General features: G+C 45.0%; 1 protein-coding gene and 1 pseudogene across 1 annotated transcript in view; one reads left to right on the forward strand and one right to left on the reverse strand.

The window, feature by feature from the left end:
• Positions 1-3,329: 3,329 nt before the first annotated feature.
• On the reverse strand, positions 3,330-3,465 carry LOC144102849 (U2 spliceosomal RNA; annotated as a pseudogene).
• A 12,945-nt stretch (positions 3,466-16,410) lies between these two features.
• Positions 16,411-26,898, forward strand: part of LOC144101789 (uncharacterized) — a 38,543-nt gene continuing 28,055 nt past the window's right edge. The window contains exon 1 of the mRNA XM_077635002.1: positions 16,411-16,573. Coding sequence (XP_077491128.1) covers positions 16,498-16,573 — 76 coding nt within the window. The 5' untranslated portion in view covers positions 16,411-16,497. The remainder of the gene's footprint in view (positions 16,574-26,898) is intronic.

The following is a 26,898-nucleotide window of genomic DNA, read 5'->3' on the forward strand; positions in this document are numbered from 1 at the left end:
CTAAACTTTTCAATGAGCTTTATTTGTTTACTGTATGAGATCGCCAAGAATCAACATATTGAATGCTAAAAGAGCTAGAAGAAAAACTCTCCATGACATGGGAGCTGCGTAGACGCCACTAGCGGCAACATTAGCAGTTAAAATGATTTTAGTCAGACATAAAATTACTGAAAGTCATTTGGTTTCTCATAACAGTGACTATGAGTATATACATCAGTTATGTTTCCTCGTGTTTTTATTCAGATATCTGGGTTATGTAGTTCGAAGAGGTGGGTGGTCTCGATAATGGGTTGTCTGTGACCACATGACCTCGATTAGCTTCTGAGAGCACACTTTTAGGTGGCTTCTCGTTTTCCCTACATTGTCCGCAGATCTGAGGGTGGAGACGCTAGGACGCTTTTCTTTGCTCAAGTCCAGCGATTTCGGACAAAAATTTTGAAAATTGAAAAATTGTAATCTTTTATGGTAGTACTGAAGGGAATGGTCCATTCTGTATGTAGCAAAATATTCATTTTAAAATGTTTACATCGGTCGCATCGAACAGTTAAGACTAACATAAAAAATCAATGGTGAACGCTTCTGAAGGCAGCAGAAACATTAACGGAAAAAAAGATTCAAGAGCGCCGTCGAATGATCTGTACATATATTGATTGTTATAGTGAAATCTTGCATTATATTTAAAAAATATTGCGCTCATAAATGTCTTCCCGCTCAAAAATGCATTTGTTCAGAATTGCTGGGTATAGCCCAGGTTCGTTAATAAACTTTGTGAAAACCTCGTTTTTATATGGAGAGACAGGCGTCTGCGAACCACTGTGTGCTAAGCTTTCCTCTCTGAACTGTCGGCGATGGATCAGCATCGCTGCAGCTCCAGAGCGCTGCATAAGTGCGCCGTGATGCCGCGAGAACGGGAATGTCAATTCGTTCCAATTGCATCTCATTTACGAAGCCGGCTGTCGCAGACAGCCCGCTTGCGTAAGGCAGTCCGTGCGAGTACGGTGCTGCGCTGTGCATCCGTGTCGTCCATGTCGATTCGCCTACGCATGAATGCGCAGCTTTTACTTCTGTTATTGATGATGATGATGATGTCCTCAGGCTTAATGGCACGTACCCATGACGGGGCATTGGCCAGGGTGCATTGGGGATGATTAGCGTTGTTGCTTCATTAACTTCGTCTTCCTCTCCACGACCTCAGCTGTGTAGCAGGTTAGGGCAGGAAACGGGAGTTGATGTTCTGTTTTTCCTTCAGGCATTATCGCCTCGTTTCGGCGGATGAATAAGCGGAAGACAGCAAAAAATAAGACTGCCAGATAAAACCACGAGCGACATACGGAAAACTGCACCGATCCGGCTGTCGGCAGTGATTTGTGTTGACATGGAAACATCGCAGAAATGACAATGACAACGGCGAGACAATGCATGCCGGGTGTTTGTTTCCTTGAAGAGGAGGATGAAGAAATAGCTTTTTTTTCCTTATTTTTAGCACTTTTCGCCTTGATTGTAAAGTGCTAAATTAAAAGCGGCGTCCGAGAAATACGGTGCACTAGTGGCTCTGGTTTCCATAGAAAAGCATACAGAGGAAGAACGATTTCTTCTTAGGACTTCACTTTTAAGGGGCAACCATAAAGATTATTGAATATGCGTTAAACCGAAAACTTTAGTAAGCTATGTCGGCGGTTTCGTGTTATCAAAACGTGTCCGCAGCCATTGTGGAGAACCAGAAAGAGATAACGCCTAAAAAGTGGTTATAACAGAAGGATAATAATGTGAGGATGCGGCGCGAAACATTTGGTGATGATCGGATGAATAGCTAATTAATTATAGCCAAAAATGTGCTAAAAGTTGCCTAAGAGGCTAGGGAAACAGTGGCGCCTAATTTGAAAGGCCAAAAGTGTAGTACCGCGTCACCGGAAGCGTGGGCGGAGCCAACGCGCGGCGCTAAATTTGAGAGTTTGGAACGAAGACTGGTGGGAATTTGACGAATTGCGCAAATTCTGAGTCAAGTAGGAGCAATAGAGGCAAAGATGAGCAAAGAGAGGCGACGAGTGTCAAGGAGGCGTCAATGCTTTCGCATTACTCCAATACGGGTTACCGCAGTGATCTCGAATTTTTTTCTTTAATCAATTTGCCGTTGTAGAAATGTCATGCCCAAGTGGAGATCCTGGAGCCATGTTGCTCGCTGCTCCTGCTGCAACGAAGTTGGGAATATCCTTTCTAACGAACAACATTTGTTACACAGAATGGCATTCGCTGTGTAGATGGGCACTTGGCGATGTAGTGACAGAGAGAAAATAGCCAATCGCAAATGATAACAACTTTTCGAGAAGAACATTGAACCGTTTAAAGCAGATTCTGTGAAATCTTTTGTCAATGGTGGGAGTAATCTTCGCTTAGGCCTTTTGCTTCTTTACTTCAAGGTTCTGGATAATTTCTGCCGCCATTCTTTCGTAGTGCTCATTCCTAATTTTCAAAACGGAACTAAAACGAAACTGGAGTAAGGTGAATGTAAAAAACACTACCTGACACAGCGAGTGGGATGACGGAGCGGAGTTTGAAACATGTATTTAAGGGGCGAAGCGCTTACACTGTGAAAACTAGCGGTTCTGAGTAAACCATTGTTATCCAATAAGAAACGATGAAATGAAGACCGAATTAGCTTGTATATACAGATTTTTATTCTACGATTTCTGTTTGTACTGGTTATTCGTGTGCGGGGGGTGTAAGGAAGAGAGGAGTTAGCACTTCGTTCTGTTTAGAAGTCCGATGAGTTCTGCGAACTAAGTTTAATTCAGAATAAATATTTTTCCTAACGACGATAACAATCCATGAGTAGCTGCGGACTGATGTAACTAAAAGCTAACCTTGATCCGTGCACATGTTTGGCAATCTTCCTGGACGACATGGTGCTGCTGTGAATCTGCTGTTTCCAGCTGCCCACAGCAGATACGTTTGATTTTCGTGGTGTTGTTCATTTCTGATCTAGTCCTCACCTATTTTGGGTCGAAAATTGGGTCCGTGCCCATGAGCTCTTACTAATCGCATTCGAACGTTTCTTGTCCCTCCGAGATTTCAAGATGGCGGCCGGTCACGTGGTAAAATTGCTGCAGCATCATACCATCACGTGACCGCGCGCCCGGAGTCGTCGGTCCGGCGCGACGACCAGTTTATCGACTATGCCCTTCTGTCTTCTGTTGTTGCCAGGAAGAATAAAAGGAAAGTGCACTGGCCTGCCCACTGGCTCAAGCTGAGCCACAATCGCTACCACGTGCTGAAAGTGCGAGAGTTGAAAGATAGGATAGAAAGAAAGGATAGAAAAGACGCGCGCTGTAATGCCCCAGGCCGATCCCGGAGGCAGTGCAACACCGGACCAACCGGTGGCGGAAGTGAAGCAACCTTCAAGCACACCGCCACATTTCCAAAAATAAGTTTAATATGTTGGGTTCAAATGGGACCCTTAACAGATATTTTGGCTATTTCGGCGTTCTGCTAAGTATGTACCGTCTGAGCGGTGCCGAGGCTGGTGCCACTTGGGGTCACCATTGGTTACAAACTGGTAGCGCACCCATTCGGCGCAGAGGGTTCGGAGTGATGGGAAACGAATCGGCACTATTCGGCGCATAAAGTTGTTAGTCGCGTTGAAGACCGGTGCGTGTGGGGAATTCGTACCGACGACCTTTGTTCCTCAATACCGTAATGAACTTTACTTTCGGAGGGCAGTGGCGGGTGAACCAGTGTTCGCAGTGGGACGCGGATGGTAGCACACGAATCGCCGTTTCGTAATGTACACGTTGGTATCCGAATTCGTGGAAAGCATACATAAAAACTACTTAGCTAACAGTCTTCATTTGATTTCGCAGTCGGGAATCGTTCGTTTTTTTTTTTACTTTAGGGGATGAAGGTAACTGAAGCTCGTGTGCGCATGCGCGTGTGAAGGCACCCGTACCATCCTATATTGGCAAACACCTCCTCTTCCTTTCTTCTTTCACTCCCTCTTTTATCCCATCCCTTACGGCGCAGTTCAGGTGTCCAAAGATATATGAGACAGATACTGCGCCATTTCCTTTCCCCAAAAAACCAATTATTATTATTATTATCCGCGGGGGTATCGACCTTCACAGGATGCTTCAAGAAGAGGAAGACTTTCGTGGTGTTTGTGGCACTGCGTAATCGCGCTCCCAGCAGCTCTTCCTGCATCGTTTCCCTTCCCGGGGCGCTCATTTTCAGCTCGCAAAAAAAACATGCACTGGTTCTACTGGGGTTACTTCGTATACAGCACCGCCGAAATTAAGGAGCAAGACGACTGAGTCTTTTCAGCGCTCTGAGGTAACTGGGTGGCGAGGGAAGGTGGCATCGTAGTCCGACATTTTAGAAATCCATCAGTTGGGCATATTTGGCTGTTCACGATGATAGCAACGCGCTAAAATTTTTACGTACAAAACTGAAACGAAGACACAACTCAGCCCTTATAAAAATGGTCTATAGACAGTCTATGGGCATCTTATAGACTTCATTGCCTTCCTATAGGTATTTATTTTTGTCTATTCATAGTCTACAGACTGTGTACAGACAAAAGTCTACTAAAAGTGTATGGCCATAAATCTGTAGATTGTCTATAGACTGTAGGATTTGTATTGCCTATAGACTGTTCTGTCTATAGACAGTGTATAGACTGTGCATAAAATATTTTGTAAGGGAAAGAACGGAACCTGGAACTTTATTTCATTTGGAAGTGAACAGCACAAGCTGCTACTCTGGCAAATTGATTTCAGCGGGCGATAATAATAATAATAATAATAATAATAATAATAATAATAATAATAATAATAATAATAATAATAATAATAATAATAATAATAATAATAATAATAATAGGTTTTTGGGGAAAGGAAATGGCGCAGTATCTGTCTTATATATCTTTGGACACCTGAACCGCGCCGTAAGGGAAGGGATAAAGGAGGGAGTGAAAGAAGAAAGGAAGAAAGAGGTGCCGTAGTGGAGGGCTGCGGCATAATTTGGACCACCTGGGGATCTTTACCGTGCGTTGACATCGCACACCACTCGGGCGCCTTAGCGTTTTGCCCCCATAAAAACGCAGCCGCCGCGGTCGGGTTCTAACCCGGGAACTCCGGATCAGTAGCCGAGCGCCCTAACCACTGAGCCACCGCGGCGGGTCAGCGGGCGATGCATGCAGGTTTTTCTTTTATGCAGACGGGCACAAGTTCTGTGCCCCACAGATGACAATTGTGTCCGTTTGTATAAAAAGAAAACCTGCATCACGCATTAAAATCAGTGCTCAGTTCGCGCTCTTTGTGCTGTTTCTTGGTTTCGGTTTTGTCCGTACAAGGCTTAGCACTCTGCTACCGCCATATTACGTTTTGTTTTGCCGAAAAGAATTACAAATGGGTCTACGAAGTATAACACAAACATTCATGGGTGTTTGTTTTCCAAAAGAAAGTTCTTTGTGTCATTTGCAATAAGCCTCACGACTTTCATTCCGCTGCTCTTTTCAGTGCGCTTAGAACCATAAAATTGTCTGCCTTATTAAACCGCCGCTTGTTCTGAACTTACAGAAGATATTTGAAAAAATATTTTCTCAGCTCACTCACAAATCTCACAAAATGCGCCGCCCCTTACATAACTCGAGCTCCCGAGACTTGGTGTGTTTCTCACATATGTAGGTACTATTTATGGTCAGCAAATGTTATGCCACCGGCTTCCCAGTTTACTGAATTATATTTCTAGACGTAATATTGATGTGCTCACTTGTCCCTCAAGAAATCTGCATGAGGTGTTCTTGCGCTCATGACTGCGTACGGTTTAACTTGTTTTTTTTTTATTTATTACCTTTTCTTTTCATAAATTTCTGCATATTTTAAAATTGTTATATGAATTTGCCTTTGTTCTTTCATTCTTCTTTTTAGTTTTTGGTCAACAACATTCCCTCCTGCACTGCTGCTGCCATTGTAAACGAAGCTTGAAGGCTGTCAAGCTGCCTTTTTTTACAGCGTTTTCCCCTTGTTTACCATCAACCTTGTACTTCCTTGTTTGTGGAAATAAATCAAAGATCAAATCAAATCATAATGCGTCGGTTGCCATGGCTCGGCAAATCTCTAATTTATCAGCCAAGCGTAGCGTTTGCGAAATCACATACTGCGGTGGCAGCGGTCACAAATTCGGAACTGCTGCTTTTCTGTGCGATGTCAGGGCGCGGTAAAAAGCTCCAGGGGGTCGTAGTTAATGAGGAGCCTTCTCACTATGTCCTCTGCCACTGACAACGTGCAGCATGATAACATTAAACAGTACAAACCACTCCTACAACTAAGCAGGGAACACTTGGAGTTGTAGTGATTCACGCTTCGGTGAATGTACCGCCGAGTGTTGCATTTTCTCGCACAGTCTCACTCAAGCGGCGCCCGCCGGTCGTCATAAAGTAAGGTCTCCGGGGCGTCGGAGATTGTTGTAGTTGTCGCAACACCCCGCTTAAAAGACATCTCCTGCGATTGGTCGTCAATAACACGAAGAACACGATTCGCCTCTGGTCGGCCAGAGCCTCGAACCATCGCCCTCGTGGTTCTAAGATTGGAGAACTGTAAGACCGCAACGCGGTCGCCGCCACTAGGATTCGACTGGACCATTTATTGCTTCTTGCATAGTGCGCGATGTACGTTGAACGTGATCCAATGGTTTGCGGAACACCGTCACGTGCCCCTAGCATTTAAACCCGAGCTGTATGTATTTCGGGGGCCTAGAGGATGAAAAGTACTTTTGACCTCAAGGTCGCTTTATAACACGAAATATATAATGAATTGTTGGACGACTATAGAAGCGCAAGAAGGTTTAATGAAATACTTTAGAGCTCCAAAAACGAGTCACGAATGGTATAGTGATCATCGCAGTAGCTTTTAGCGTAATAAATTCTGTGAATTTCGAAAAAGATCTAGTTTTATGCGTTTTATCTACTCGTTCATCTTGATGTCGGGCCACTTACATCTTGCTTTGAGTTTCTTTCATTTTTCTGCACGCATCTTGCAGATGAGAATGCACAAACAGGGAAACGTCTCTTCATTCTATGGGCTATCTCCATAGCTGCGTGGCAACCAAGCTCGGCGGGTGGTTCGTATTAATCTCTGTATTTATTGGCCTGCTCTCTCCAAGGGAGGAGGAGGAGGAAAGGCAGGGAGGTTAACCAGAAAAATAGCTGGTTTGCTACCCTGCACAGGGGGGAAGGGGTGAGGGGAGAAAAATATGAAGGAGAAAAGATAGTTGCAGGAAATTAAAGTCGCTATGCGAAGTCACAGCGTTCAGTAAAGTCACAGCCTATCGTGCAGGCCACAAGTCCTCAAAAAGCGGAGCCGTGCCTTGGAGGCCTTCACCGCCGACGACCGCCGCGGCCAGTGGCTGAGAATCTTCGTTTCCGTCAGTGGGCGCAGGTCTAGATGCTCCAGTGTACGGCAGAGAGACTGTCTTTCGGCGCTGTGGGCAGGGCATTCACAAAGAATGTGGGCTATAGTCTCATTACACTCGCAGATGGCACATGCAGGGCTGTCAGCCATACCTATTAAGAAGTAGTAGTGCTTGGTGAAAGCTACACCAAGCCACAGGCGACACAACAAAGTTGCTTCACGTGGTAATAGGTTGGATGGAAGCCGAAGCTTCATATCTGGGTTCAAGGTTTTTAAACGCGAATGCGAGAATTGGCCTGAATTCCACGCGGCAAGCTTGATGTCCGGCGACAGTGGTCTAAGCCTACCCGCTGCGTCAGCTCTCGAGACGCGGATGGACACAATCGCCCTCATGGTGAGCAGCTCGCGCGGCTTCGTCCGCGCGGTTGTTGCCTGCGATACCGCTGTGTCCTGGCAGCCATTGGTAAATAACATCGTGGCCTTTGTTAATGGCTGTGTGGTGGAGCTCTTGAATCTCCGCGGCAAGTTGTTCATGGGACCCATGACGAAGAGCATATTGTAACGCTTGGAGGGCTGCCTGTGAATCAATTCAATTCAATTTATTCAGCATCGTGAGGATGTTGAAAACAGACCATTGCTGGGGTGTTTCTTTACTGATATGCTCAATGGCGACGCGAATAGCAGTAAGTTCGGCGCCAGTCTATGAAGTACGGTGCTATGTTTTTATTTTTTAACATAGATGGTCCTTACGGGGATGACTACGGAGACCGAGGAACTGGAAGGGGTCACTGAGCCATCGGAGCATACGCGCAGTCGGTGTCCCTGTTTCTCATGCAAATATTAGAGAGTGGTCTGTTTTAGTACTGTCGACAATAAAACAGCCTTACGTTTGATGTCCGGTATGGAAAGAAACATACGAGGTTGGTGCAGACTCCATAATGGAGAAGACGGTCTAGAGGCTGGTGTAAATTGGGTTGGTAGGAAGTCGCGATGGGCATCAATAATTTTCGCAAACGATATACTCGGCTGGTTAGCAGAAGCCTGGCAAGATGGTGTGCGGGAATCCAAGAGAGGTGACGAATATGCGCTCTCAAGGCTTCGATTGTGAAATAGGCAGTCACTGGATTCCCCCGAGCGATGAGTGCTGTTGCGGCTGTAGACGCGCATTTTGGCAGTCCTAGGCACATCCGCAGAGCTTGACTTGAGCCTGGGCACTTTGCAAACACCGTATGTTCGTTTTCCTCAAGTTTCCTAGTGCATGCATACTGTACCGAAGAAATCCCATGAATAATGCAGTGTACAGCTAGAGCATCGACTGCACTGATGCTCCCCACGAATTCCCTCCGAGAAAGGAGAGGACGTGAACGATTGATGTCAGTCACCTTTTCATGTACGAGACATGTGGGCTCCATCTTAGATTGCGATCGATGATTACTCCAAGGAAGCGATGGCTTCTTCCGTAGGGCATTGCTGACCCATTTATACGTACGGGGTAATGGGGCATGCTCTTACGTGTAAAGGCAACAACGGAACATTTTTTCAGTAGAAATATCCAGGCCTTGCAGGTGCAGGTAGGCAGCAAGAATGCTTGGCGCCTTTTGAAGCCTTGATCGAACTTGTGGTCGCGTAACACCTGATGCCCAGATACAAATATCATCTCCATAGACTGAGACTCTCGCCGACTGTGGTAGTACATCGACAAGGCCAACAAGCGCAAGATTGAAAAGCGTTGGGCTAAGTACTCCACCCTGTGGGACCCCACGGGAAGTGTAATGTGAAGATTTTGGTCCGTCCTCAGTCTGCATAAATAGCGATTGGTTGGATTGATAACTGCGTCTCCAGCCGGACATGCGACCACCAAGTTCTGCAGCTTCCAGAGAGTCCAAAACAGCTTGATGAGTGACGTTATCATACGCCCCTTTAACATCCAGAAACAACGCCGTGGTCAAGCGCTTCAGATGCTTCTGATGTTGAACTTATGACACCAGGTCAATCACGCTATCAATAGACGAACGTCCCCGCCGAAGCCCGGATATTACATCTGGGTATATTTGATAGCGCTGTAGATACCACTCAATTCGCGTAAGTACCATCCTTTACATGAGTTTGCCCACGCAACTGGACAATGCGATTGGACGGTACGATGCTAGGTCAAGCGGCGATTTTCCAGGTTTAGGCACTGGAACCACACGACTTGATTTTCACGCTTCTGGAACTGTATCCGCAGACCATGATGTGTTGAAGTGGTCTAAAAGAACACGTCGAGCCTCCTGACCAAGGTTTGCAAGTGCAATGTATGTTACTCCATCGGGCCCCGGCGATGAAGACCGTCTGCAACAGGAGATGGCAGCGTCTAGTTATTCCATCGAGATAAGAAGGTCCATTCGCGGATCCCTAGACCTAGGCACTTCGCAGCAATTCAGAGTTGTGGATTAGTTCCTGAGACCTGCTATTCTTGCACAATCTCCGCTTCGATACGTCCATGGTGAGGTGCGAGAGACTTGAATGGTTGGAGCTGAGAAGGAGATGTTCGCAAACCACGCACCTGTCACGGATCTCTCCGGAGAACACTCGGGCCGAAAGAATGGACTAGGCGACGGGTGTACCCACACAAACGGACATTTAATACACCCTACGTTACACACACACACTAGAACACTAATCTAATAAGACTAACACAAAACACAAATACTATAAATACACACAACCCGGGCACACTGCTACCAGCGTCTACTACTAGCGTTCTACTATTAGCGGTCGGCGTTCGTGCTCACGGCTGGTTCGGTGCGGCTGCGGCGTTGTATGGATCCCGTAGCCGGCGTCGAGGCGGCGTTCGGCGTGCTTGGGCTGGCGTTGCTGGCGGCGTCGCTGGCTGCGTCGTATAACCCCCGGTCCAAGCGCCCGTGGAGGTGATGCCGGTGTTGTTGGCGTTGGGGGCACCACCTGGATGGGCGGCAACAGCGCTGGAGACTCCCCTGGCCGTAGCAGGTGGTAGCGTTCTCTGTTGACCCCCCGAAACGGGCTCAGGCACGGCAGGAGGTCCACGATGCGGAGTCGTAGAACGCGAGCTAACCGGAGCAGTAGCCGGCGTCACTCTCTTCCAGCCGATGTGTCCCTGACCCGCCGGAGCCTCCGCTTCTCTGCTGTTCCCCGCTGGGCCTCGCTCTCACTCGCCCTTCTATAGCCTCGGTGTTATTCCACGTATGCCTTGTCGTCGTCTTCTTCTCTTCTCCATCAATCATCTCTCTTCACCTCACCGAATGCTTCTCCTCCAATCATCTCCCTCCACCTCACCGAATGCTTCTTCTTCCTCTTATTCATTCTTCGGTTAATTCGCGTCGTCTTCTTCCCACCTTTTTCCTTTAAAATTTAATTTAGGCTCCTTAATACATGTGACAAGGGCCGCCTTTCTAAAGAGTTTTTCCATGAAAAACTGCTCATGTCATCCTCATCTTCAAGCCATCCAACCAACCGACTATCTTCTGTGGCGATTCTGGACCCAACACACAACACACCACAGATGTCCAGCACACACCATACGCACAACAATAACATAGCACACCAAATTGCGTTTTCAGAACACTAACACACCAATACCGTTGTCCATACAGACTCCTTAATAAAAATTTTGATGTCCAAAACACACTCCCTTGCATAATCACAGTAGCAGCAACAACAAGAGTAATAATGGTAACAACAACAACAACAACAACAACAAATCAACAACAGCACCAAAAAGATGCATTCCAGAGATAGCTAGAGCTGGTTTATTCTCTTTTTGCAAAAAGACGGTTCCTAATACTCTGTCTGGTACTTCAGTGCGAAGAACAGATTCTTTATCCAATGCCAATGCCACTCTTTGAAGCGGTAGGCCGATGGCTGGCGTCTTGCCCAGAGCTACGGAACCAACTCTTCCCTTCGGGACTGTGCGCTGGCACACATCACATGAGCGAACAAAGCGCTCAACGTCACTCTGAACACCCGGCCAAAAGAACTCCTCGGTGATATTAGACACCGTTTTTTTAACACCCTTGTGTCCGGCCATAATGGCGTCATGTCCTAAGCGTAGCACGGTCTCTCGCATATCTCTTGGTAACACTAGCGTTGGACCCTCCTTCCTGAACTAAATATGCATTCCCTGTGCAGAAGACCATTTACCAATTGATACTCGAATGACGTCCGACTCTTCTTTCTTTTCACTCTTTCCCCGAATCTTTCGAAGCAAGCCTTCAAGCTCGGGTCTTCCTTTTGCCTAATTGCAATTTCGACCGGTTTTACGCTCAGGCAAATCGTAACAAGAGCAGAGAGCGGACGCTGCGTTGGTCGGGCTTGCGCTTAAGCTCTTGTCCCCACTGCCGACGAAAAACTGACTGCACCCGTCTGAGCTGTCGCGGGCCTTTCCTCCTTTGGATGTTCTTCAACGTCGAGCATCCTCCACTCGGGATCGAAGTCTTCAACACCTGTTGCACCCCTAATGTTCCCCAAGATGAGATCGTAGATGGGTCGGTCTATGCATTTTGCCACTACCTGCCCAGTATAATATGGCGTGGACACAAGAATCCTGGCTTCAGGAAGGTACCTTACTGTGCTGTCTACCAAAGTGACAGCCGACGCTTCCCCTGTAAGATCCTCGTCCTTCACCAGGCTTCTACGAACCAAGACTTTGTTAGCTCCGCTGTCTCTAAGCACCAATATAGGACGGCCCCTGTTTTCCCAACCACCGCTGGCATTGCTGCTTTCGACTTGGGTGTTCCACTCACTGCCTCATTTTCCAGCGGCGTTTGCTCTGCTTTAGGCTGTGGAATTTCGGGGGGCGTGACAAGTTCTACCCTAGAGTCGACAACGTATGCAGCTCGGTCCTGCGTTCTGTATCGGCACTGATCCTGAGTATGACCCCTCCTCTTACAACCTTGACACAAAACCTGTGTTTTCTGGGCAGCGCTACTAGTCCGACAGTCAGCTGCACGGTGTCCCACCTTGCCGCACAGAAAACACCTTACTGGCGCCTTAGATGCGCTGCCATATGCTCTTGGTTTCGCCGCATCTGTCTCTAGAGTATTTTGGGTTTCCTCTTTTGCCTTACTCAAAATCCTTAACCCTTGAGCCTCGAGGAATTGGTCAGCAGTGTCGCGAACTCTTCCAACGAACACAACTTTCTTTCCTTCAGGAATAGCGCCAACTTTGAGCTGCAACACGCTAAAAATTGCTCTGTGACCAGCTTGCCACGCACACCTTCAAAACTCTTTTCTGTGTTTGACATATCAAGCCACCTATCAAAATAGTTGGATAGCCTGCAGGAAAATTGCTTAGCGGTTTCCGAATCCTCAGGTTTCGCGGTGCGGAATCTCTCACGAAAACCCTCTGCCGTAAGCCTGAATCTTTGGAGGAGTGCCTTTCTGACTTTCTCGTAGTCCATGGAATCAGCAGCAGGCATCCTTACAAACACATTCAGCGCCTCTCCGACTAAACACATGCTCAATGCCGTGGCCCATTCACTGCGCTCACAGCATTGCCCCAAAGCTATCCGCTCGAATCGTTGCAGATATGCATCCAAATCATCTCTCTTGTCATCGAAAGGAGCCATCAGCTTTCTTGGACAAACTCTGGCCGATCTAGGAGATTCTGTACCCGCTAAGGAACGCTGATCATTGTCCGTGATATCGTCATATCCTCCCGCGACATGCGCCTGTTTCCACAAAATAGACTCCTTCTCCCGTTCTATCCTTTTTTCTCCTGTTCTTGTGCCTCGCGGGTTATTCTAGCTTCTCGCTCTTCTGCCTCGCGAGCTCTTTTCGCCTCGCGCTCTTCTGCTTCGCGAGCGTCTGCGCGTGCTTGCGCCCTTTCCTCTCTCTGCCTTTTTGCCTCTTCTTTCTTTTCGTCACAGAGACGCATCGCCTCTTCCTTGCTTAACCCTAGCTTGAGCGCCAGTTCTAACGTTTTTGCCAAATCCATACTTTCTGCCGTCGAGAGATCAGAAAAATCCGAGACAAAGCAAAAAAGAAAAAGGACATGTATCCTGGCACAGGCTCGCCACTTATCTTTGTCACGGATCTCTCCGGAGAACAATCGGGCTGAAAGAATGGACTAGGCGACGGGTGTATAAACACAAACGGACATTTAATACACCCTACGTGACACACACACTAGAACACAAAACTAATAAGACCAACACAACACACAGGTACTACAAATACACACAACCCGGGCGCACTGCTACCAGCGTCTACTACTAGCGTTCTACTATTAGCGGTCGGCGTTCGTGCTCACGGCTGGTTCGGTGCGGCAGCGGCGTTGCATGGATCCCGTAGCCGGCGTTGAGGCGGCGTTCGGCGTGCTTGGGCTGGCGTTGCTGGCGGCGTCGCTGGCTGCGTCGTATAACCCCCGGTCCAAGCACCCGTGGAGGTGATGCCGGTGTTGTTGGCGTTGGGGGCACCACCCGGATGGGCGGCAACAGCGCTGGAGACTCCCCTGGCCGTAGCAGGTGGTAGCGTCCTCTGTTGACTCCCCGAAACGGGCTCAGGCACGGCAGCAAGTCCACGATGCGGAGTCGTAGAACGCGAGCTAACCGGAGCAGTAGCTGGCGTCGCTCTCTTCCAGCCGATGTGTCCCTGACCCGCCGGAGCCTCCGCTTCTCTGCTGTTCCCCCTTGTACCTTGATCTCACTCCCCACTTTATAGCCTCGGTGTTAGTCCACGTAAGCCTTGTCGTCGTCTTCTTCTCTTCTCCACCAAACATCTTTCTCCATCTCACCGAATGCTTCTCCACCAATCATCTCTCTCCACCTCAACGAATCCTTCTTCTTCCTCTTCTTTATTCTTCTGTTAATCCGCGTCGTCTTCTTCACACCTTGTTCCTTTAAAATTTAATTTAGGCTCCTTAATATATGTGACAGCACCACGCTATAGATGCGTGAGAGAGGCTTTCGAGGGTCTAGCGATTCACAGAATGCCTTCCAACGGTCAGCCTGCAGGATTTGAATTCTGCGCTGGATTTTATTCTGTGTGCGCCTTGCACCCCTTAAGTCGTGCAGAGACTTTGTGCGCCTGTATCTTCTCTCTGCTCTTCTTCGAAGTGATCGGAGGCGATACAGCTCCACATCGAAGTCTGCGAACTGGCATTGTAGTGAAGAGGCATCTCGCGTGTTCCATAGCCTCCTTGATGCTCTCTTCAATGCATGTTGTAATGTCTTCTCTGCAGGCTTCTTCCATAAATGTTTGAAACATAGACCAGTGTATTCGTTGCAAACGTTTGGCAGATCTGCATCCAGCGAGACCAGGAACTATAATATATGTGGGGATGTGGTCACTTCCATGCGTTTCTACGTCGGCAAACAACCGGACGCGTCTCGCAAGGCACCGAGACACAAACGCCAAGTCCAGACAACTGCTGTAGGACAGCCCGCGAATGTACGTTGGATAACCGTCGTTAAGGCATTGTAGGACGTGGTCAGAGGCAAAACAGACAAGACTTCTTCCCTTCGAATTCATCGGGATGCCTCCCCACATGGGGTGATGCGCATTACAGTCACCAGTGACGATCCAAGGCCCACGTGTTGCAGCCAACAACAAGTCCCTTAGTCTGTCGGCGTCAAACCTTGTTGTTGGAGATATGTACGCGCCCACAAGCGTAAACGTCAGGGGGCTCTCTCCTAAGGACTCAAAGCGTCAGAGACGTGAACTGCCGTTCTCTTCTTTTTTTACTGTTAATGGTAGCGTACCTAATGCGCGCTGCTGTTTTCATGGAATATTGTTTTGTGAATGTCTATATCTTATAACACTGACATCGCGTGTCCACGAATCCTCAATCCTACAGTCGAGCTATGAAAAGGACCGACTAAAACTTCAGTAAACAGAGCGACGTTGACTTCAATCTTCATTTTTCTTTAAATTGCCTCAAGGAAGCAAGCAGATTTTTATCTCGAGATCACGACCAGTACATCTTGAATCCTGTATTAGAATTTAACAACACTGGTAGATTTTTCTTCCTCCCCAGATTAAAAGCGGTGAACGGAATTGCCGATCTAACTTCGTCTGGAGTTTCGCCGTCATAAATGGCGTCGCGAGCTCAACCACCGTGGTTCAAAGAACGAAGTTGTTCGTTCTTTTGCAAGCTCCTGGACACAATAGCAGCTTTATGCTCAAACTGAAGAAGGAAGTAACAAGGTTGTAGACGATTCGAATGTTCTGAACAAACGGATGCTAAGTTGCTGCATTCCTCTCAATAAGCGTCACAAAAGTTGGCGTCACTAGTGATGACGTTGGTTCACAAATCCCACACACAACTCTCGCTTTCCAATCCACGACAGACTAATGCCGCCCGCGACGTCAGTAACCTTGTACAACGTCAAAGAGGCTCGCAGATGTCAAGGCGGCAACTTTTCTCCCACTGACGCCGATGTCACAATGTCCATTAGTTTTGGTACGTTGCTCGTGGGCGAATGTAGGTGGCGTAAAGCACTCAGCTTTGTTCACAACAGAAATGTTTGGAAAGTCTTCGCTTGGACCGAGATTCTTAACTACAAACATTTCTCCCCTATAAGGTTTCGTGTTGTTGCTTGGTTAGTTCTTATACAGGGCCTTACTATATACCTGTAGGCTCGAAATCCCAAACGCATATGTCCAGAGGTAATAAATAAATCAGTCGGGAGGAGCACACCGAGCACTTTGAAGTGGGATACGACTCGGCCCCATTTCCTTCTAGAATAAAAAATAAATAAAATGAAATTACCCCGAACTCATCGCTATAAGCGAATGGCTGTCCATTCTCTTGGCTGCGCCCGTACAAACAAGGTTTCGCTGTAATCCAATTATCAAAAAAATAATTGAGCAGCTACACGAGCCAGCGACGAAGGTTAAACAGCAGCTGCTCCGCTTGTACGTATCGTGACGCCGCATGGCGACGTTGCTGTGCGTAGGACAGACGGTCACTATGTTCCTTTCTTTTCTATTTTTTACACGCTGCTCCCTCTCTCTCTCTCTCTCTGCACGTGCTTCAGTATCACGACAAACGTTGCACCGAAGAGCCAAGACACACAGTCCAGTCGCAGTGGGGAGCGCGGTTTCGATACTCAGCGATTCGCGAACAATCTCGAACAATGTTTCCGAGAAGTACTGGCTTTTTGATGGGCCTTCTTCTCGCCTGCAGCCCATCAGCACTCCAAGCGACTTCGAGTAAGTACAAAATATGTAATTCGTTTATGTTCTTCAGGTTTTGGCAATGCCCTGAAACAACGAACACATCACGTACTTGCTCGTCTATGGTATAGTTAACCTAGATTTGTGAAAACTACGCTTTTTGAAGTAACGTACGAAGTGATTGTGTGACTTGTAGGCATCGAAAGGTTCCCAAGCTAATCAATATACTCAAACCAACGTCGTGTGAGTAGAAAATTTACAATTTTTCATGTTCTTCAGGTTTTGGCAATGACCTCAAACAACGAACACATAACATGCGTGTTCGTCTACAGTGTCCGTAACCTAAATTCGTGAAAACTATGCTTTCTGAAGTAACGTTCGAAGTGATTGTGTGATTTGTAGGCATCTAAATGGTCCTTACGCTCATCAGTATACTTACACCAACGTCGTGTGAGTAGAAAATTTACAATTTTTTATGTTCTTCAGGTTTTGGCAATAACCTGGAACAATGAACACATCATATACGTATTCGTCCACGGTGTACGTAACCTAGATTCGTGAAAACTACGCTTTTTTTGGAATAACGCCCTAGGTGATCCTGGAATTTGTAAACATATAAATGTCCCTTAAACCGACAATGCGCATGCTCGCATAGGGATATAGGAACATGCACTAGTGATTTTCACTTTTTTAACAAACTTAAATTGAACTGTCGATCGTTAGTTGAGAGGGCTTGCAGGAGACGGGAACTACGAATTAGTGTAACAGAAAAAGATGCATCAAACTTCGGATTTAAAAGTACAATTACCATCACTGCCTTCGACAACAGTTGAAAGTTTGGTGCAGAACTCAATTATATAAGCAAAGAAAGAGTAATAAAAGACGTCTTTCAGAAACGCTATGATAAAGAATGAAATGACACTAACTTCGAACATTTTTCAGAAGCTCGCAAGTAATGTATGCTACTGATTAGTATTATCGTATTATTCTCGGGAAATACATTTACGAATTGTTTTCCAGTACGTGTTTCTAATCAGTAAACACTATACGAAATGGAGCAAATATATGACGAGGTTATTTTTGTGGTTCTTAGAGCAAACTAGGCGTGCTGCTCGCCAGTCGGTTTCCGGTGCTGATGATTTCCGATGACGGACGTTTTTTTTATATACGGTGCACTGAATGCTTTCTATGCACTTACCCATGCACTCCAAATAACAGTTTCAATTGCTTAATAAAACTAAATTTTGATACAAGATTAAGCAAGCCATTATCCATATGATTATGCCAGTCGAAATAATTATTGTGTTGTCCAGCTTCTTCACTTGCCGTGTATATGCGAAACATATGCCACAGACTGAATACACAGGCATATTGCCTTTTCTAGTAATATCGTTTCACCTTTATTCACATAAATACATGACGTGATATTTTAAAATTGAAGTGAAAACCTGAAGGTAGTGGAGAATTTGGAGTTAATACTTTTTCTCAGTTGCAGGAGAATAAATTAAAAAAAGGAAACAAGAGGAAGTACTTTCAGCGTGGTTTAACGACTGCCCCCATGCAAATACTATATAAAGAAATAGCAAGAAAAACTCAGAATGCCTAATATTTGTAAGAACTGCTTGTATTCGCCGAAAAGTGTTAAGCTGATCATGCAAAAACACTACTTTTATCTAATGTAAATGCGAGGCATTCAGTATGTAGCCACATTTCGTTTTCTCGTAATATTAAACTCTACACATAGCGAGTAGGGTGTGTGAGGTTTAAATTCAGTAATCTGAGCGTAGGCTGTCCGGAACTATGTATGCGGTCAATGCAGTGGTGGGTTCCACATTAATTTCGGTCACGCGGCGTTTTCTAACGTGCACTTACATCACATGAGATGATGGATTTTTACGGCGCGAGGTCGTCTATGGCCAAACAGCGCCATGGCACAAGGTATCTTCGATTACTCAAAGTGAGGTCACAGACCCATTTCCCAAGCATTTCACCCCCGATTAGCCGACCATCCGACCAGGGGAAAGCTTGTACCCATTGTCTCACCGGCGGCACTGGGGATCTAACCCCGCACCTCCCGCATGCGAAGCAAATGCTCAACCATTCGCCCACCGCTCCGGTCTTACGTCACATATCACGTTGTAGTTTTTGTATTTCATATGGCTAAGCAGAACGTTCAGTTGGGCGAGTTGGTATATATGCATCATTTGTAAAACAGCGCGAACAACGTCGGACAAGAACAAGAAGGACACAGGACGAGCACTGACTCTCAACTAAGGTTTATTAGCAACGCCTGGTGTGTATTCTATATCAGTCAAGACCCAGAATGTGTCAGCAAACCGTCAGTCACTCTCAATGACAAAGAGATAGCTTTTATTGGGGGCCTTTGAGCATCGCATGCTTCTCTGTATCATGTTTTATTGCTTTTAGTGTAACATGTGATGTACTCTGTGTACGTTTTTCCCTTTATAAGCACCAGGTGTTGCTAATAAAACCTTAGTTGAGAGTCAGCGCTCGTCCCGTGTCCTTCTTGTTCTTGTCCGACATTGTTCGCGCTGTTTTAAAAATGATTCATTTGTATTTCATCTCTATCGAAACGAGTCCCCGCGGCCCTGAATCAGCTTCGCGAGCTTGGGCTCGGCAGCAGAATGCGACATTCACTGAGCCAACGCGGCGGGGTCTGTTATGGCACACTGCATTGAAGAAAAGAATTACCGCTATTACGGACACCCCAAGGAACCATGTGGAAAACCACATGCAACCCCCTTTTACTCAAGTGCATCTATATCCCTTTCCAGACATTTAAAAAGCACATTACTTACGCGCTTTAAGTGGCTGTGAAAGAAGGTAATATTGCTCCAACAATTACAATCTGTGGCTTTAAAAAATAATTCGTAAGACCGTGCAGTTTGAAATCTCAGAAATTTTGCAGTCAATGGAAAATTTGAACTCAACGCACTTCACCGTTTGTTAGCTCGTTATTTAAAGGCATTAAAAGTAATTTTCGGTTTCCTTAAAGCGTTTGGTTTGAATTTTCATTTTCCACTGTGTTGTTCTAGTTGGCTTAGTGACGTGCCACATACCCACGACGGCGCATAGGCCAGGGTTCAGTGAAGAGAGCCAAATGAAGTGGGTAAACTGGTGCCAAGCCAATGGTTGGGCTTTAGGTGATATATCAGAATAATAAGAGTATTTTGCTGGACTTTGTTCTAAGGCTTCATATTACTGCTTATCATCTTCAAACCTATGAACCCGAGTGTAACAAAGAGCAATTTGTTTGGTAAACACTTATTTTTGCTTCGTATTTTCGTTGACTTGCACTTGGTCGTTTGCGTTACGTGCGCATTATTGTGCTAGAAACATAAATACATCTGAACAAAGACAACACAAAGGCACACTGTCGCAATAAAAAAAGAACGAAGACAAAAGGTGGTAAAGAAGCGAAAGGAATGTGCTCTAACAACAACAACTGAAGGTCACCACACAAAGCAGCCATGCATGCCCGGCGAAAGAAAAATGAAGGAAAAAGGCAAAAAGCTCATGAGCGTCATAACCACAAGCAAGCTATCTAAAACGCCGTTTCTTTCTCCAAAAAGGCAGCGCATGGTACGCTTACACATTTCGTGCCTGCTTTCTTAAACAAGATGCGTTTCGCCAATTTCTGTACACGTTTTTATTAGCCCTATTCATAAATTTGTTTATGCTCACCTTTCTCAGGTATCTACTTTTCTACAGTGCAGAGCTAAGTGAGTTCCTTGGCGTTCCGTGCAGGCTGGCAATGCTGCCACGCACAACTTTTACAAAATTTTCTGATATATCCGACATACAAGCGCTTGGTTAAATAGTTATCTGACAAAATACTTCTACTGAAAATTTTTTTTGCCAGTTGTGGTGTTTTACGAGCGTAGCTCCTCTTGTCAGCATTCGGCAGAAATGCGAAATCTCGCAGGGCAAAAAACAATGTTGACCTCACACCGGCTGGCAGTGTTTGTCATAGTGTCGTGGCTTTCGGATGACCTCCCATTACGAATATGGTAATTAGTGTTAAAGTCCGTTCAGCGCGCCACTGACTATGTCTTCGTTAGTGACGCGCAGCAAGTATTGTATTTGAAGTCTTAGATTGGAATAACTAGCCCTCCGGCAGTTAATCCTGAACCGTCCATTTTTCGTGTGTATTTGCAGTTCTTTTTTTTCATTTTAATAAACAAAGTTATGCACAGGCTATGTGCCACAATGCCGTTTGATAAGGACTGTGAACGTACTCAAGTAGTATATACACTATTTCCTCACACTCCTAAACATCAGCTCTAGCATCGGAGTAATGTAATTAATGGATGCAATTTAAAAATAATTTTATAAAGCCAGAAGGGGCGTCTATTGTAAAACCAGGCGATGTACTGTCAATTAGTCTTCAACCTATTTTCAAGCATCCATGATTGATACCTACTTATGTAGTATAATAAGACAGGTTTTGTGCGTTGTTTGAAAAGGTCCCGAGAAGTCAATGCCGAATACGTCAGCCAGCTGTCGTGCATCCAGGGTCGTTGCAAAACCGTGGTATGTTTTTGAGCTGCACCACCGTGCGAAAAGGACGTCCAAATTGAAGTTGATGAAAATTTAGCACGCGGTTTTATGACCCATGAAAAAATTACGAGACACTTTGGCAACGAAAGTTGTGAGAGGCGAGGGCCGACCATTCTCTGACAATTTTCACTATGCCGTGACGACTTCCGGTGGATGTGACGTCGCATCGTTCTTGTAGCTATATCGATAGCCAAATTATACATCTTTAGGAGCTCTTAAGTGTTAATTACGCTTAATTACACATTTTATCATTTAGGTTTACACAAATCCGACGTTTTTCCGACCATTCTGGGACAATTTTCACTATGCCGTGACGACTTCCGATGGATGTGACGTCACACCGTCTTTGTGGCTATATCGATACCCAAAATATACATCTTTCTGGGATCAGAAGTATTAATTACGCCAATTACACATTTTTAAAAGTCTAATTTGACATAAATGAGACGTTTTTCCGATCATTCTGTAACATTTTTCACGATGCCGTGACGACTTCCGGTGGATGTGACGTCACACCGCACTTGTGGCTGTATCGACGTCCGCGCTATTTCGACGCAATGTCAACAGTTTTGCCTATAATTAGTTAATTATTGCTCTACAGTCATCAAACTTGGCTTCTAGGCTCATTTTTCCTCCTCTATCTGAAGCAGCCATTCTTTTTCAGCTTTCTTTTTTTAGTTCCCGAGTTAAACGTGTGGCGCCCTCTGCGAACGGACGACAGTATGGGCCATGAATGACTTTCGCCTTAATGCATCTGTTTGTTTCTATGCTAAAAAGTCTTCAAATAAGAGACGAAAAATACGCTGGGCGGAAACCATATGGCCTTTTTGATTTGTCATGTTTTGATCCCAGAAGCACAATGGCCGCTGTTTGGTCTTGTGGCAAGATTTTATTGAAGAGAAAGTTTTCGGAAATGGCGTTCAGAAACATACGCATCCGCTGAGCATTCCAGTTAATACATCTGTTCAATTGTTTTTTTTTCGCATTCATTATCAGCAGTTGTGATACAAGCTCTCCTGAGTATTTCTCCGCGATTGTGGTAATGGAAAGTTTTTAAAATTTTTCGGTACACGTTCATCTGTTAAGATTTAGGTTTTGTTGCTTATTATGTGCATTGGATTCCTTGTTACCCGAAAAAGAGTGCCAGAATATTGGCCCTAACTAGGCCGCGGCTTTGAAGAAGTTTCTCTCATATAGTTTTAAAGAAGAAATACAGAAGCGGCTCTTTTCTTAGTAAGCATAAGATAAAATAAAAATAATTTAGACTGCACCAATATCGATTGAGCTTCAATCATACATGGAACACTTAGATTTAGTTGGTTATCCCTTTAAGCATCCTCTCAACCTTTGAATTCTTGTGACCGATATGCCGGGCAAACGAGGAGGTAAGGTGTTCTGATTTTTGAGCGAATATGTTTAAAACAGTGTACAAAACGGAATAAAGCACATTGAAAATGGCGCTGTAGCTGTTTGTACACTGTTGCGGTATCATAAACCAGCGTATGTAATTGCGCTCACATTAAAATCTTTTAGATAAAATTTCACTAGATATTTGAGGACTTCTAACCTGTGGAGGTATAAACATCCTACAAGGGTGCTTGCGTAGATCTTAACGTTCAGTGAATTATTTGAAGGTCTGATAAGGTCAGTAAGAAGACCTTTGTCTTCATTAAACATAATAGGACGTTTCCTAATAATTTAGGCCTATTTTTCATGTTTACCACCGAGCTGCATGAGAGCGTAATGGCTAATAATCAGCGTGGTTTGTTCAAACTATACGATGTTTAAAAAATGTGAAATTCACATGCGGCAGAATTGAGATGGTGTCATTGTGAACACTGTTGTCTAATAAGTCGGTGACGCCGAAGGCGGCCGGTGTACTGCTCAAATTTGGCGCACTAACTCTTGAAAGTCAATCCTGCTGCGTACTGTTTAAAAGTCCCATAACTATTTTCGCGCAAGATGTACAATCACGACAAAAGCGGGAAGCCAAATCACTATTTCAGTGAGAGTTCATGGTTATGTCATATCCTTTCTGAAAAAGCTAACGAGCGGATAGCAGTGGGGCGTAACACGGCTGTGCAACGTACCGTGCACCAGTAAACATACAATGACGTCACATAAACAAGTCACGTCATTCAGCTGCACGCCCGCATTTGTACAGTCTTCCCATTCCTGTGCCCTTCAGGAAAAGCTGCGCCAGTTAAGTTTTTTTCCGGAATTTTCTTCGGCCATGAAAGCCGCTACAAAATGCCAGCTACTTCACTGCTGTATGAGTTGCCGGTAATTAGAGTGTAGGCGAGCAAAAAGATATTTTTTTAGCGTTTTGCGTGGCTATCGGGTTTTAAAAGAGCAAAAGTTACTTTCTGCTTTTTGATGCGTATCAGAATTCAGGAAAAAACTCGGAGTATTAAGAACCTGCCTTAGCCATTGCCTTATGAAAACAGCAGCAGACCTGTCGTTCAATATTCGGCCATGTTAAGCGAAACATTATCTTAAGTAACGCACTGAAGCCACTTAAGAGAAATAAATAACTTGACCTATACCCCAGCTGTGTCTTCGAAAGACGGTGCCAAAAAGCTCCGTAGGACCACCTCTGCCAGCCCACGGATGTCAACATGTCAAGAGATTTTGTTAAATTAATGCAGTATTGAATCAACAACAGAGTCCGCGAATTCATATATTCAGGCCCTGTCATTTGTACTGCATGGCATATTGACGGTTTTATTTGAAAAAGAGCTACGGAATCTACGATGCGTTTATCATAAGATAGTCCTCGCTTTCACTAACTCTGCAACTCAGTTTTCCCTATTGCGATACAGAGCATGAAGACATCAAGCACAGACAGTGAATTTGATTGTGTGTAGTCTTTGTCAAAGTGGTTGATTCATAAAAATAACTTAATGATCTTATTAAGTTTTCACGGCAACAGCAATAACATAAAGGGCGAATCTTACAGAAAATCTTGTAAAAGTTGGCGCAAACATGGTGGACTTCAGACTGCTCTCTGGTAATGAGCCGTGGCGAGCGGGAACAACATTATTTAGAGATTGTGAACAAAACCTCCACGACTATTTAACCTTACTAGGGAAAATTAGGACATCAGCGAAAAACTCACCAATAATTAAGAAACTTGTATGGTCACCAAAATGGAAATTACCCTGAAAACAGTACCGTAAGTTACCAAAGAGTGAACATTACGGAGAAATTCACACGGGATTGCATTGAGCAATTTTGCCATTAATCAAAATAATCCTGCATGTATAGAGCTAAGCTCTTCAAGCTGCTCTAGATGTAGCGACAGAGCGATAATTTTTGTAGCGAAAGCTACATTGGACAGGAACTCGCAGTTTCGCCGTGCTCGCATTCCCACCGTGGTCGCACCGAACGGCATTGCTTACTATGCTAAAGCAAAAAAACTGGCAGTGGCATAGCTCGGCTATGCCAGTATATACGTAGCGAAAGCTAAGGCATAGCTTGGTTAGCCTTGGCTAATCTTGATTGCAAGTCTAGGTTAGTCTGGTTGTCTGGCTAGTTGTTGTCACGTGGTTAGTCACGCAGTTGATCACGTGACCAGTCACGTGGTCTGTCACGTGGTTAAATTGCTATATTGCTGGAACTCAAGTTGCTGTGGGCACACTGAATCCACCGATCATGTTTTCAAGGACAACAAACACAACAGCATAAATCCTCGATCTGCTTCCGGATACTCCAGTGAATCTGGACGATTTTCTGTTTGTGCCAGAAGTGCGTAAATTTTCTCACATCCCGGAAAGAGGCGTCAGTGACACTGTTTCTATTATTCTTTTCTTTCATTCAAGACATTCTGTTGCATAAATTCCGGGCCGGAGTGGGGGGGGGGGGGGGGGGGTTACAAAAGGCAGTAGACGGGACTGATGGGGCTGCGCCCTCCTTGGCTGCTGCGGACACACAACCACGTTAATACCGCACAACCACATTAAAATGGCATGATAAATTACGAGATAACACATCAATACAGGTTCTTCAATGAATTACGTAGATAAAAAGTTTTAGGCCATATGGATCAGAAGTCATCTCAGTACATGTTTCCGACTTTCGGAGTGATGGTTAAGACCCAGTGTGGAAATTAATCTAAATAAATCAGCCCAGAACTGCTATTTCTCGCATCCTCGATGCTACTGAGTACGTCATGGCAAAGTCTTTATTGAAGACAGTTTTATGCGCATTTCCTCCGCCGTTTAAAGCAATTATTGGCAGAGTTCATGGTATATTTATTACAACAGAGATGTGAAAAAACACCACTACAGTTCTACTTGTTACAGTGTATCTTTGGAAAACCATCCGTTTGCTCAGCTGGAGAGTATTGCCTTAGCAAAAGGAAGGGGCTGCCTTCAAGCTCATGCCGAATAACCAAAATGACATTTTAGATGTCATGGCACCTGATTTGTTAATATTAGTGCGAATGCATTCTTCTTCGGTATCTCCGCTCGTGCATTCTAGGCAGCCACAAACATCCACGAAGAGCACCTTAACTGCACAATTGTGTCTCATGCTGCTTTTTTCTACAACATGCATCCACAATCGATATTGTTTTCAGCACCGATTTCATAGCAGCGAGTTTCCTTGTAATGAAGTTTAATGGAGTAAAAATAGATGTATTAAAACCATGGCTAGAAATTTTATATCGTTCCAGAAAACTTTGCACAGTCCTGCACTACCTTCTCCCCGTTTTTCTAAGTACTCCCGACAGCGCTAAATGCTATGTAGTGTCAAAACAGATTCTATAACGTGCCTTTCAGAACGGCGCTATGAAGCAGTCACGAGAGCAGGTGATGATGCTTTAAAAAAAAGAAGCCGAGTTCGTTGTTGGCACTTTTTGACCTATAGCAGTGACATCCAAAGGCGAAGAGCAAGGAAGTATTGAGAAATCGCTGCATGCCAGGGCTTTACTTGAGCTACGAAAAAAGGCTCGTCCTTCTTTTAAAGAATTGGGATTCAGTTCAACTACTAATTTTAATACCTTTTGTTGAGCGATACCATTTGTTGGGCATTTCGGCTTCTTAGAAGATGAAGCATTAACATGATGCGAAAGAGTATAAGCAGGCTGGAAGGCAGTTAGTTGTTTGTGGCAAATCAGGTTGAAGAGAATGACATTTTTCTGTCTTTGCCTTGTTTGCGATTGTGTTGCTTAATAAAGTGTAGGCTCCTACCAGATGTGAAAAACTTTTGTGAATAGAAACAACGTAGCGTGCAAACTCCAGCTGATATAACCTCTGCGGCTTCTGTGAAGGAAACGTCATCTTTTGGGCTAATGTTTCCGGTTATCGTAACAAACGTATTATGAAGCGGTGTCTTAAGAAAACGATTTCTTCCACTGGCTGTTTTGTGGTATTGAGAGCAATATCGTCAAAACTGTTGCGAAAACCAGTGACGATGTCTACAACAGAAACCGTGACCTTGCTTAGAGTACTGAGTTGTCATTTATTCGTGTAGTAGCAAGCAGCGTAAATCAGCTTTGGACTGTTCAAGTACTACATGAGCCGGTATTAATTCCGGTTTAGGTCACAACGCTTTTATGGCGATAGAGTGGACAGAAAAGAGAAGAGTGAAAGATGCATTGAAATTAAGCAAGCTAGCCGGCCATTCATAATGTGCCTCAAAATATCTTGTGAACACAAAAATAAGTTATGAAAAAATCCTATGATATACATGATATATTACAGATCAAAATAACATTTCAGCCGAGAAAATGACAAGAAAAAAATTTACTGCTCTGGGGTTGATTTCTGATGAAAGTC

This window comes from Amblyomma americanum, chromosome 8 (genome assembly GCF_052857255.1).
Source record: "Amblyomma americanum isolate KBUSLIRL-KWMA chromosome 8, ASM5285725v1, whole genome shotgun sequence".
NCBI lineage: Eukaryota > Metazoa > Arthropoda > Arachnida > Ixodida > Ixodidae > Amblyomma > Amblyomma americanum.